Source organism: Phaethon lepturus, unplaced genomic scaffold (genome assembly GCF_000687285.1).
Source record: "Phaethon lepturus isolate BGI_N335 unplaced genomic scaffold, ASM68728v1 scaffold2984, whole genome shotgun sequence".
Taxonomy (NCBI): Eukaryota; Metazoa; Chordata; class Aves; order Phaethontiformes; family Phaethontidae; genus Phaethon; species Phaethon lepturus.
Window position 1 is genome coordinate 71,498 of NW_010532508.1, and position 14,014 is coordinate 85,511.

The 14,014-nt window shown below is 40.1% G+C and overlaps 1 protein-coding gene across 1 annotated transcript in view; it reads left to right on the top strand.

Moving 5' to 3' along the window:
- TG (thyroglobulin) overlaps positions 1–13,446 on the top strand; it is a gene marked incomplete at both ends in the record, with an annotated part of 81,137 nt that extends 67,691 nt beyond the window's left edge. The window contains 3 exons of the mRNA XM_010284843.1: positions 565–584; positions 12,265–12,395; positions 13,256–13,446. Of these exons, the coding sequence (XP_010283145.1) occupies positions 565–584; positions 12,265–12,395; positions 13,256–13,446 (342 nt within the window). The remainder of the gene's footprint in view (positions 1–564; positions 585–12,264; positions 12,396–13,255) is intronic.
- Between the last annotated feature and the right edge of the window lie 568 nt (positions 13,447–14,014).

A 14,014-nucleotide genomic window follows, 5' to 3' on the forward strand; every position in this document is an offset into this window, starting at 1 on the left:
TTTTAGACAGAAAAGTCTAAACTCCTGTGGGAGACGTAAATGCCTTGTTCCCTTGGGCATAGAATAAGCTGGTAGTCAGACTATTAAGGTGACCTTCCCTGCTTTTATTTTAGATGCAGGAGTCAGGATGAGACACTGAGGTTTGCAGGCAGTGGTCAGCACTTTGGGCTGTTGTGACGCACCACGGTAGCGCCTGGTCCCTTGCTCTCAAAGGCTGAGCGATCAGAAACTGCAGCGACAGTAGCCCCTCCTGTCCCTTAGATCCACACTTTAGGGAAGCAAAGCACAGAGGGATGCTTGTCTTCTAGCTGTCTCCTTACGAGGGAGCAGTGCTTGTCCCCTGCCCCCTGTACTTCCCCATACCTCTCTCCAAGAGAGATTTTTGAGACCCTTGCCTTTTTCTCAGGCTTTGTCCGAAAGGGCTCAGGGGAGAGACAGTGGGTTCCTACTGGCACCATTTGTTTGTTATGGTGAAGCTCCCTGCAAACTACGCGGGATTTTTTCCTCTCCTGGTAGCATAGTGAAAAAGCATTTGAAAGAAACCAGCCAAGATCTAGGTTACAGATGAAGGCCATTATGCTGCGGTAAAACAGGCTCGCTTTCTTTTGAGCTGAGAAGTTAATCCTCGGGGAGCCGTTATTTTGCTGGCAGCTCCAGCGGGAATGTTCACAGTGCTCTGTTTGGCTACCGATAGTCTCAGATAAGTGACTTTTACAAGGCTCCAAACAGGGCTGAGCTGTTGTATGCCAAAAATCCAGCCGCACAAAGAGAAAAGATGTGCTCTCAAATGAGCTAGCAAGTTTTCTCTTGCTTTGGAGAATGATAGTGACCCAGTCATCTACGATAAGATCTTATTTGAAAGTAGTTGAAAAGGTACTTATACAACTTAGAGTCACTGGTTTTGAGGCAGTGATTGTGAATTGATGAGAATTTCCTCTTCTATCTAGCCCTATTTAAGATTTCTCTTGTGTCATGTTATTTAGTATTTCTCACGCTCTCTAGTTTAGTAGTAGTTTACGTAACACTTAGCTACAGAATTTAATATTTATGTTGTCAGTGGTCTTCTAAGCTAATTACTTTAAATTTTAGTGCAAAAGTTATTATTTCACTTTTTCATAACCCTCTTTAAAAGAACAAACAAAGCCAGTATGCTGTCTGAAATTTGTGGGAAGGTGAGGCACAGGGTCAAATGCCTTAGGCTAATGCACGTGCAAGGAGAAATGGACCCAAATTGGTATGCTGCATCTACATTCTTACTCCTTTTGTCTTTGTTTATGCTTAAGTACCATTAAAATAAATGTTGTTTAGTTGCAAAGGCAAGCAATTAAACAGAAATTGCAGAATTCAGCTTATCCATGCACCGAAGGATCTCATTTAACACTGCGACGTGACTATTATGAAGTGATACCCTCACTTTCCCAAGGGACGCCGCACTAGGTCCTTTGCTGAATATACAGTGAGTTTTTTCTGTCATTCATTCCTAAATGAATCCTTCCTTATTCTTCATCCCAGTTTTGCCATGTGACCTCTCTCCCTCACCCTTCCTACGGTATTTCCCCCCTACATCTAGTGTACGTGCATTGCAGGCTGTCCAGCAGCCTCGCTGCATGCCAATGAAGTGATGCTGTTGAGCGTAGGAGCTTTGCATGGGAGAGTGGCCTTAACTGCTAAAAACTGTGAGACACTCTCATTAATCTGAAACCAGCAAAACCCAGTGTTTGGGAATATTATTGGTGATTTGGCCTGCTGGATTAAATCCAATGATGTACATGAAACAGCCTTCAAGTAAACTAATCTTGAGGAACGATCTGGCATCCATTTCACCAAGTCCCAAGGGACTTCCCTAACCAATGGAGTAATAAGTCCTGCCATTTCTCAAGTTCTTCTTTGAAAATTGTGACTTTTCTTACGGGGAGGAGCAGAGGCAGATACACTACTGAGTAACCTACAACTTAGGCTGGAAGGTAGTATACGTGGGGTTTGAACTTGCTCAGCAGAAATGAGAATTGAATCTGGGACCCTGCAAACATTCTAGCTATTAAATTCCTGAATAGAAGAACCCTGTTACAGCCAATTCTTTGTGTTAATGAATGCAATAACCAACAGTATGTTTTGCACATAGTAGGCACGTACAGGATATTCTGTGAGTACACAAACTGGATCAGATCTGCCTTGGTGCATTGTAGCTGGAGGAACACCTCATTAGATATTCCTGATCACTCATAGGCATTTTTGACAGAAAAACAATTTCTCAGCCCGCTCTATATTGAATCACAACTGTGTTTGCTGAGATACAAACCTTTGCTTGTAAAAATGGAAACTTCTGTAGTATTATGTCCATAGGGTAACATAAGAGATAAAATAAGGATTTTTTTGGCCTTTGGTGCCTAAATCCTCCCTAAGACCTCAGTTTACACAGGATATGGACCTTTCCCTCTTTGAGTCTGTTATCTATATCATAAAGATGATGATGATAATATAATTATATATTATCTATAATAACTACAAATAGCTACCTCACAAGGATATTGGAAAAAGTACATTAAAATAATATTGTGTTCAGATAATTACAATATTGAGAGACTATTTACTCTTAGATAAATATTCTGGCTGGGGAAATGGCCATTCACTAACTAAGATAAGGCACAGTATAGCAACACATTCTTCATTTTCTACTCTGTCACCTCTCTTCTACTTTATGCGTGTCTCCCAAAATGTGTAACAGAACAGAGAGTTAAAATGGAGAGATGAAAAAGTACTGGTATTTCCTCTTGTTTCACATGGAGCAGTCCCTTAATAACTCACAGCAAGATAAACAAGAGGGAGGGGGAAGTCAGCCAGTAAAGACAGACGCAACTGCAGTGATGCAAAGTAGTCAAAAAGTTATTAAACAGGGAGGAATTTTTACCAGTACAAATCAATTAGCAAAAGTTTGTCTCACGACTGGGTGTTTCTAAAATGTACACATATACACACATGCAAGCATGCATAGATACAGGGGTAGGATTAAAAAGGCCACGCTAAACTCTGTGACACGTGGAAAATCACATAAACCCATGAAATGACAGTTTTCATATAGATGAATGGATCTTGCAGAGAGCAAACTAATATCTCCTTCCACGTGGTAGCATTCTCCCCAGCTTGGCATAACACCGTGTCTGCTTTAGTCTTCAGTTCCTTTTGAATAAGGAGGGGGATGCATAGCCGACTCGCACATTAATGATCTCTGGTAAAAATATATACGTGACCCAGATGCCATTTTCTCACTCTGTTTTTGAGAACACTTAGGCCTTGGAGTAAACATTTATTCTAAACAATTCAGGAGGAATGTGCCTGCTCAGCATTGCCTAGGATTAGCGGGGAGGGCTGGAGTATAGCTTTATTCACAGTAAAGAAATATGTGATAGAGAAGTATGCTTTGACAAGGCTAATATTATTATTAACTGTACAAAGATTTGCCTTGTTAACCCTTCAAGGGGGTTCTGGGTGATTTTTGCATATTTTATAAAGTAGCACTGCTTGCCACACCAGCATAGCTTCCAAGTCACCGCGCTGCGGTGCCAAATGTGCTGTCTTAAAGATGGTGGATAAAAATCAGTGCTCTGCTCACTGAGGAGGCCGGATCGTCAGCTGCGGCAGGATGGCAAAGCATCATTGTTGTCATTGAAGTGGTCTAAACTGAGACTTAATGAGGCTCCATCTTATAGTCATTAACATTACCATAATAATTGTCACAAAATCTTTTGTTAACTGTTGTGCGTTGGACAGATTCATCCAAGATTAATGAGCTGCTGTCTGTTTTGAGTCATTTTAGTTGGGGCTGTCTTTACCTCCTGACTATGCACTCTTGTGTACATTAATGTGAGTTGTTAAAAGACTGCTCCGTGCCAATGCTCACATAGTTGGCTGGATTTCGGTGACACCTTTTATGATTTCTGTAACTGAACACGAGAACTCCTGACTGATAAAAAAAAAAATAAACGTCTGTGTATAAAGCCATTCAATTATGTGAAGTATTTTAATTTTCTATTTATTATATACGCTGTGCTAATTTTGTCTGTTCTTAATAGCCCTTTAATTAAAGGAGATTTTTCTACTCTTTTGATTTTGTAATAATCATATCCCTGTCCTTTAATCTAGCCACCACTTGTTGTCTACTTGAGTCTCTCCTCCTGACTGTAGCTGTTAGTCCATGAGTACAAACACCCCAGAGGTTGGGGGGCCACAGTGTGAACTGGGTGCTGTGGAGGCAGACAGAAAGTTATGTCTCTGGGCTTCAGAGAAACTCAGCTAAACACAGAGGGCAGGTAAGGCCATGGAGAGGTGGTAACAAGAACGACAAGATGCACGTTGCCTCTGTAGCTGGGCAGGCACCACAGTCACCTTAGGTAGCTACACACACGTCCTGCAACAACAGCTTGTAATTTTTCTCTGTAAAGCTCCACTCACTCTGATCTCCTAAAAGTTGTTTTGCTCTTCTTGTTGGAATTGCCTCTCATCCCTCCGGCCTTATCTATTACATTATGCCAGCTGCAAGGTATGAAAACACTCTCCCACTGATTCAACCACATCATGCCATTCTCAAGTCTTTAGACAGTTTCTGTATTGCTAAAGGCTTGAGATTTAGACAGTTTATTTTTTCTTCCCACAGAGTGGTTTAGGGGCCTTTATCATTCGGTAGATATTTCAGATCTTGAAAATTAACCATAACCATGCAAATGTAAAGCATAAAGCTCCGAAAAAGCAGAAATCAACTTTAAGTTAACCAAAACTCTTCTGAAAGACTCAGAAAAGTACAAAACAATTTTTGGAACTGCACGTGCTGCACTGGGACAGGCTTTCCCAATGAAATGTAACCTAGAAGATAGTAGAAATCAATACAGGCTGGAGGATGAAGGGATTGGTAGCAGCCCTGCCAAGAAGGATTTGGGGATACTGATGGATGAAAAGCTGGACATGAGCCGGCAATGTGTGCTTGTAGCCCAGAAGGCCAACCACATCCTAGGCTGCATCCAAAGCAGCATGGCCAGCAGGTCGAGGGAGGGGATTCTGCCCCTCTACTCCACTCTGGTGAGGCCCCACCTGGAGTCCTGCATCCAGCTCTGGAGCCCTCAGCACAGGAAAGACATGGGCCTCTTGGAGCGGGTCCAGAGGAGGCCACCAAAATGATCAGAGGGATGGAACAGCTCTGCTGTGAGGACAGGCTGGGAGAGTTGGGAGTGCTCAGCCTGGAGAAGAGAAGGCTCTGGGTAGAGCAGCCTTTGCTGCTAAAGGGGCGTTTTAGCAGATGTTTTAGCAGGGCCTGTTGCAATAGGACAAGGGGCAATGGTTTTAAACTAAAAGAGGGTAGGTTTAGACTAGATATAAGGAAGAAATTTTTCACAATGATGGTGATGAAACCCTGACACAGGTTGCCCAGAGAGGTGGTAGATGCCCCATCCCTGGAAACATTCCAGGTCAGGTTGGACGGGGCTCTGAGCAACCTGATCGAGTTGAAGATGTTCCTGCTCACTGCAGGGGGTTGGACTAGATGACCTTTGAAGGTCCTTTCCAACCCAAACCATTCTATGATTCTATGATAAGCAAAAAGTCCATATACCCAGAGAGACCTTTCTTGGTGCTCTGGGGTCTTTGGATGGACTCATCACCTTTCTAAGGAAATTCATCCATTCATTCAGCTCAGGAGTAGGTGTACTGAATAAATGCATGAATTTCTGTCCCCCAAAGATGCACTCAAGTGTCAATATGCCTATTACTAGGTTTTTAATATGGTAATTCCCTGAAAAAATTCTGTAATCTGTAGAGATGATAAAAGTGCTTTGTACCTGCACTAATATCTATAATTTTTTTTTCAGTGAATGTGAGCTTTCAGGTTCTTGAATTTATTATCTGCTACTTCAGTTTTATTTTCTTCAATTGGCACAGCTATAATGCAAAGTAGAACATTGCGTGTATTAGGAGTAATCCAAGTGGAAAAGACACAGGATACTTTTGGAAGTCACATGTATCTATAGGGCTTTTTTGGTGCAAAGGTGAATAAACTTGGCAGTTTAATCCCGTTAGGAGTTAAGCTTTTTCCATATGTCCTGATTTTCCTGAAAAGAAGAAAGAAAGAAAAACGTTCATCTGTTTTTCACATGCTTTCCCCCATTTGTTTGGCAGGACTTTGTAATGTGAGACACAATGAGCCAAATGCATCCCTAGAACTGCAGACGTCACACCTTGGCTCATTACATTTCTATAAATATCTAACTATCCTCTGATTATTTTTTTTCTTCCTGTAATCACATACCATTTCTTTTTCTAAGACGTGCTGTTATGTATATCTATATATATTTATTATTATTTTTGCTTATTATCAAAATGAACATTTCAGTCCCGGCAAAGTGCAGGGTTTGTAGGCTGTTCCTCTACCATGACATTGACGAGATGGTGCCTGTTAGCAGCTTAGGGTACTTGATCCCACTCGGCAGATCTGCTGATATTAATATGAAGAGAACGTAGATGTGTGCTAACAACCACAATTAGTATTTCCAATACTTCTTGCAAAAATTAATTTTAAATTCATTTATTGAAAATAAACATAGAAGAGGGCCACAAGATCATGCAGGCAGTGGCATTTTATATATAAATCATATCTTCTTCTGCAGGGATATGGTGGTTAGGAAATCCTATCTCGACTCAAATCAGCAGGAGATTTATCATCAGTTCTATGAGCCTGGGTTTCACCTATGCTGTTCAGTCCAGTCAGCATGTAAATGACCTATTGTCACCAAAGCCAAATGACAGTGGGTAGGATTTTTGTTTTCTTTTCCAAGTGATAGGCCTGTCCTTGCCAATGGGATACTGAACAGGGTCTTGAATATGAAGCTAGGAACTCAAAACCATGATCCCATCTCTAACATGGATCCTTTCACAGAGTTGTTAGAATGAGCAGTTATGCTCATAAAAGTTTACATGTAAAGGATTCATTTGTCGCAGATCGCAAATATCTGCTAAGTTCAGTGACTAACATGAGTTTGGGTACACTATTTCTTCTAAATTTCTCAGAAAACCATTGTAGCTGAAATAAAATTAACAGATCTCTCTATTTTACCTTCTGAAGAGGCTGGTTTGCAATGCTCTAGCTGAACTGAAAGGTTTGTGCAGGCATTGAAGAAGGAAGGAGTTGCCCAGTAGACCATTTATGACTAATGATGTTACTGTCCCCAGCGTGATGGGGCTGGGGACTTAAGAATCTAATGTTATCTGCTTTGGTTTTTGCTGGGCCTAGCTTACCAGGCTGTGTAGCCTGGCCTCGTATCACATAGGGCAACAGAAATTTTGGCCAACATCTCTAGTCAAAGCTGGGGAAGACTGAAGATCACCTGAGGGTCAGGGTTTTTCAGGCTGGGGCTTGAGAAATATGTCTGCTAGACTGTATTTGTTGCAAACTTATAATTCAGTAAAAAAAACCCAACCAAACAACAAAACAGACAAAAACCCGGAATGCTAAAACAGTGTCTCTTGTGAAAAAGGGGGTGCTTGTGTCATAAAATGGACAGTAGGTTGAGTATATAAAAATGTATAAAAAGGAATATGAAGAAAATTGGCTAAAACTGTTTGTATGAATGGAGATAGAATGAATTTTGGAGTGAAAATATCAATTAAATTACTCCCACATAGTATTTAAGATGTGGTGTCAGGTTCTTCAGTAGGTTTAAATTTCCATTTGCGTGGTTCTCTTGTCTAGTTATCAGTAAAAAATTTTAATGCACAAAAATAAAAGCAAACTCATGGCCACACGTTAGTTTCTTGTTCTAGACCATATATATTAGACAACTATTCTGTTAATAGTTATCTGTGCTTCATGTGGACTAAAATATCTGTATTTACTAGGCAATGCAGCTAAAAATATTGGTAAATAAATATCTCTTTGGTATGTTCACTAATGATGAATGGATTCTTCTTCAACTTGTGTTTTCATCCTGAGTAATTTGCTGGTAACTTTGGCTGAACTCTAGCTAGAGTTATGTTTATCTTGTTATTTTAAAATTTAAATGATTGGATAGCAGTGGGAAGTTTGGTATTTTGGTATTGTATAGGCTGTCATTTGAATTTTGACTTAATTTACATTGGCTTCTATCTGTGTGTGGAATTTTAAAAAAGAACCAAAAACTGCATTAAGCCAACTAAGAATAGAAGCTGTGACTCAAAAGGCTTCAAGATTAATTGAAATAGTTACATTTTTTAAATGAAAGAAAAAAAAGAGAGAAGTGTTAGGCTACAGTCAGTCATTAATCATAAAAATGAGTTTCCAGTATAAAACAATTAGCCAGATCTAGAGCAAGGACAAAGTTCAAAATGAGATGTGTGTCCTAACTGACGATGGGTCACCGTGTGATGAGGTCTCTGCAGCCCCAGCTCTAAGTTGTGCATTCAGCCCTATTGTAGAATAGCATGGTGGTCTGCCAATTCATATTCTTCTGTCCTGACTGCCATGATTATGGATAGCCATTAATGACATCCCATTTTGCAAAGAAAATTTTTGAGGATTTCTGCATTGGGTTTTTTTTTTGTTGTTGTTCTTTGGGGTTTGTTTTTTTTACTGTTCCAAAAGCTTGTGGTTAAGATATTCACTTCAGCTGTTGGAAATCTGGATTTATATCTATGCTCTGTTTGATCTGGAACAAGAATTTGAACCAAAACAACTGTAGCCTGAGTACTTTTGTTCTAAATTCTGACATTCTCTTCCCTGTTGAAGCTGTTCTTTTGTATGTGAAAGTAGCCACAGTTCTATAGAAAAAGCAGTGGAGTATCTGATGGCTAAGAAACCCCTTTCTCTCTTACTTGGAAATATTTAAATGGAAACTCCATCTCAGGCTTAAGGAAAATTTTTCTCAGAACCAATACCTTCCCAATTAAATGGGTTGGCACTGTATAATGAAAATTCCCAGCAAGTGATATTTCAGGGTCTGCTGTTAAATTGCTGGCTATGATTGTCACAAAGTTTCTAATGTTACTACCTGTTTTTCTGTAAACTGGATAACTGACCTAAAGCAGTGCCTCCTTCTGAAGCAAAGTAATAATTCTCCAAGGGGAGCTCACTTTAGTGTGAATGAGGTGGTAGGGTCTGGCTCCTAGCTTCCCCATGGCTCAATTTACCAGTCTGTCATACTGTCACATAAGAACTGTGGATCTGTTTCTAAAAATGTTGACATCTTAAAAAGAAAAGGTATACATACAAGATCTGAAGTGATACCGTTGCATGAAGTACTAGTCCCATGAAGTCACTAAAGCCAAGATTTCATCCTTACACATAACTACATTCACCACTGTTATTAAAATAGCAGATCTGTTCCTTGAAAAGAGACTTCTGTCAGGGAAGTTTGCTGCTATTAGTTTGAGTTCCTTAAAAACACTTTAAAAATCCCTTTTGCCATTGTCTCTGCCGTCTTCCCTTTTACCACGCTGTCCTCTGAAGTCCACCAGTTGGTGGGCACTGCACTTCCCCATTTAGGGCTGATGCTGTTGAGTCACCTATGTGGCACCTATATGGGTTTCAGGAGTGCAGTTCGGAGCAGCTCAGCAAACAAAAACCTCCGGGCAGAGCTAGCAGGGTACAACAGCAAAGCTATACATGCTTATCTGTCACTCCGCTCGCTCGCTCGCTCCGCTTTTCCTCCAATGAAAACAGTATCACTACCTGGTGATACCAGGTAGTGTTTGTGTTAGTGATGTTAGTGGTACCAGGTACCTGCCATACCTTGAGTATGCTCAGAGCTCCTACGAGACTCCAAAATCCTTGTTTGGGTGTTTCTGTCCATTTTGCACTCCCTTCCAGCAGTAAAGGATTATTATCAGAGTTCGAGGGAGGAGGCAGAATTATTCCCCTGATATTTTCCATCTAGCTGCCATCTAGATGTTTCACAGTCGTCTTTACTGCTGTTCTGTGCACAGATATATAGGTGCCTCTTTTCCCTCTTAGCCTTATCTTTTCTTTCTCATCCTCTTACTACTGATATTCGCTGGCAGGAGTGTGGTAGTATCAACCAGAAATATTGAAAACAGTCCATAAAAGTGTAGAGTTTTGTACCACTTTGTGTCTCTGTATCAAACCCATTACAGTTGTACAAATAATTTCAATCCTAATAATTTGGAAGTTTAATAATTATTCCAAATTATAATTTGGGAGGTTTAGATTGAATATTAGGAAAAATTTCTTCACTGAGAGGGTGGTCAGGCATTGGAACAGGCTGCCCAGGGAGGTGGTGGAGTCACCATCTCTGGAAGTGTTCAAAAAACGTGTGGATGTGGTGCTTCAGGACATGGTTTAGCAGGCATGGTGGCATTGGGTTAATGGTTGGACTTGCTGATCTTGAAGGTCCTTTCCAACCTTAGTGATTCTGTGATTCTGTAATAATTTCTCTGTTTTGGAGTTTGCTGAATTTTAGCCTGGGCTGTGACCTTAACAGGTTTTACCTCTAGAAACATGAGGGCTGAGAACACAGCCTCATTTGAGGGGAAACCCTCAGTCCCAGCTCACTTGTTTTAGATTTAGACCAACGTTCACTTTTGCTATGCCTTCCCTACATGGGTACATTTGTCCCTTTGTTACATCTTAACTAATTTCATGTCCTCTATTCTGTTCAAAAGTGACTCTCTATTGGAAAGAAAACAGCTCCTTTAAGTATATAGTATCTTTGCTGCAATACTGACACTAAACATTGCTGTAATACACTGGGCCAAGCAAATTATTTTTAAAGCAAAATTATTAAACTATGATCTTGCTTAATCCTTCTATAAATATTTGGGGAAGAAAAATATGCTTTAATCTTGTTTCAGTTCTACATTTTTTTGGTGAATAATCTGTGAATAATTCACTTTCCAGATGCAAAGTATTACTGAGGTATTATGATAAGACTAAGGAAAATACAACCAAAGATGTATTTCATTTAGAGGGCTGTGTGTTTGTTTTTCAAAACAGAGGCTTTGGTGCCACCACTCATAAAATGTAAAGGAGTCATCTTGCTTTCAGTCCACCTGCCCATAATGGTTTGAACTACAAGCCTTATTCTATTAGAGGCGGTATCAAGAGTCATATCAATGCTGCTGCATTTCATGTCCAAAGATAAAATAGTTTCAGTTGTGCCACCTTTCAACAACAACCTCTGCAGCTACTGCAGATGAAATCTTGCTGAGTGGATCTGGGATTTGTTTGTCCTAGTCTCACATACATCTGTTCCTTCTCCCAGGTCCCCTGATGCTGTCTGCCTTCATGCAGCATTTAACCAAGTCAATAAGATCTTTGTCTAGATGTGGGATACAGAAAACGCAACTGGACTCCATACCAGAAATGTCTCCTTCTGAGCTGTGGTTCAAAGCTGGGTGTTGAGCATAGTTTAGTTATAATTTTTATTAGTAGAAGTTCGCCGCTGTTTTTCTGCAGGACTTGAGTATGTTACGTTGCGTAACCTTTGCTGCTAGGTCCTACAAGTGTTGCCTTGCCTGGCCAGTCTTGTCTCTGAGTGTTGAAATATTCCTTACTATATGTGTTAATTATTACATGAAAGTAAACAATTCTTAAATCTGATCTAGGTGATTATCTCAAGCTGTTTTGACTTGACTGCCATATAAAACTTGAGCAGAACAGACTGTATGAACCAAAACCACACAGCCAGCAGAGAAATTACATTAAAACTATGTCTAAGAAAAATCTTCATAAACATCTCCTGTTACGTCTTTCCTTATCCAAAGATTTGGGGCAGAATGCTGGCCCCAATGAAGTAAATGGAAAAAACTCCAATTGCTGTTAGGAAGGGCCAGGATGTTATTCCAAATCTGTGAAATAAACCATAATTAACCTTCCATCATGGCTGCCAGATTCCATGTCACCACTTGCTTCCACTTTCTGAATTTAATTTTAGTGAAAATCTGTAGAAAATTTAAGATGTATTTAAGGAGTAGCCAAGCGGCTTTCTCCCTCTATCACTTTCTCTTATATGCCCAGTTAATGTAGAAAATATGCCCTTCTGTCTTCCACAGTTTTTCTTGTAACATATGTTAAAGACCCTACATTAACTTAATGGCAAATTCTCCTTGTTATTGCTTGCTCTTTTATATTCTGATCTGAAGAAGCCCCACAGCTCACCACAGTCTACTTAATGGTCATTAATTATTTAAAACTTTGCTTTATCACCGGAATTAAATTAGCTCCCTTTTTCCCCCAAATAAATACATGATTTTAATTATCTTTATATAAATTTTTTTTTTAGTTCAGATCAGGAGCTCTTACTGGATGTTCAGTATGCATTTGGACTGCCATTCTACCCAAAGTATGAAGAACAATTTACTCTGGAAGAAAAGAGCCTTTCCTTGAAAATTATGCAGTATATCTCCAATTTTATAAACTCTGGGTAAGTATGTAACATTTAAGAATTGCAATGACTGGGAAGGGGGCAAGGAGTAGAGGGAATGTAGTCCAGATCCTGCCCTCACTCAAGTGGCCTCCATTTCCTCTAGTAATTTGTAATCCTACAGAGGGAATTTTGGTCAACACTGTTGGAAAGTCATGGCCAAGTTGTCAAGCAGATACCAAAGATTTGTACTGTGACACTTAGCTAGAAGTAATAAGAATTTTATCTCCATGCAGCAGCTGCAAATTCTACTTAGATATATTTGGGGCTACAAATGTCTCTCACTATTCTGAAGTGTCTTGGCTAAGAATTCCATTATTCCCAGAAGAAAGGGGAAACCACATGAAGACACAGTGAAATGTCTCGGTGTTGTTTCCAGAGCTTAGTTCTAGGACCCCAATTCTGAAGTGTCTTGGCTAAGAATTCCATTATTCCCAGAAGAAAGGGGAAACCACATGAAGACACAGTGCATCCTTTCCCAACTACCCTGCGAATAACCCTCAGCTTTACTGTGCTGTGGTCATGCTTGAAAATGAGGAGTATCTCTGGAAAGCTAGTGTGGGAACTGCGACTTTACGTGGTTTTTAGAGTCCCTTGGGTTGCTTTGAGAACAAGGCTTGTTGAGGGTGTTCACGAGCCTGTGTCTATACAGGTTCTGTGTACCTGTTCCCTAGGAAAGTGAACTGGACTAAGAAGTTACTGCTGGGTGAGACACCGTGAATGATTCACCAGTGTGGACTGAATTTGAACTCTACTGGTCAGAGGGACTGATTATACATTTCCTTGACCCAGCCGATCTCCTTCTGCATTTTACTGTTCATGTCTTTGTATTCTAATGATCATTTCTCCTGTTCCCTTAGAAATCCAAACTACCCTCATAGTTTCTCAAGAAGAATGTCAGGGGTGATGCCCCCCTGGCCTATGTATCTGCCAAATGATGATGGTGATAACTACAAGGAGTTCACTGTTTCCTTGCCAACTCTTAAAGGATTGAAAAAAGCAGACTGTTCCTTTTGGTCTGATTATATCAGAAGACTGAAAGCATCCACAGGTGAGCAGAATGTTTTCTCTCGTTAAATAAGACCTAAATTCTCTGCTTAATGTTCCGCCTGTCTGTAGTCCTGTTAATATAGTTATGTCAGTGTAGAAAAATACTTTTCATAGATGAAATATCTTGCACTGTCCAGGGTCTAAGGTCGAGACTGTCCTGATGCAACACTAAAGAAATTTATTTCAGAGCAGACAGTTTGTAATAAAGTTTCATTGTCTTGGAGTTAGAGCTAGAGAATTATGCAGTGATTATAAAAGTACAAATGAAGCTATATCTCCTAACAGTTTGCTCTCTGTTTGCAGTTGTAGACTTTAACTAAACTGGAAGTGTCCTCTTTTGTCTACCAGAAGCACCTAACATGAGAATGTCGAGATTCATATGATTTAGGAGGAGGACAATAACTTCTATCCACTGTAAAGCAACTGAGGCTTTAGATATATCTCAGTATGGATCCTGCATATTTTAACTTCACATTAGATAGTTTCCTTGTTTTTTTATAGCTGTGCTGGTTATGCCCCTTGTATTTCTCCTTTGTCTCCACAAATTTCCATGCAGCTGTGAGATTCCA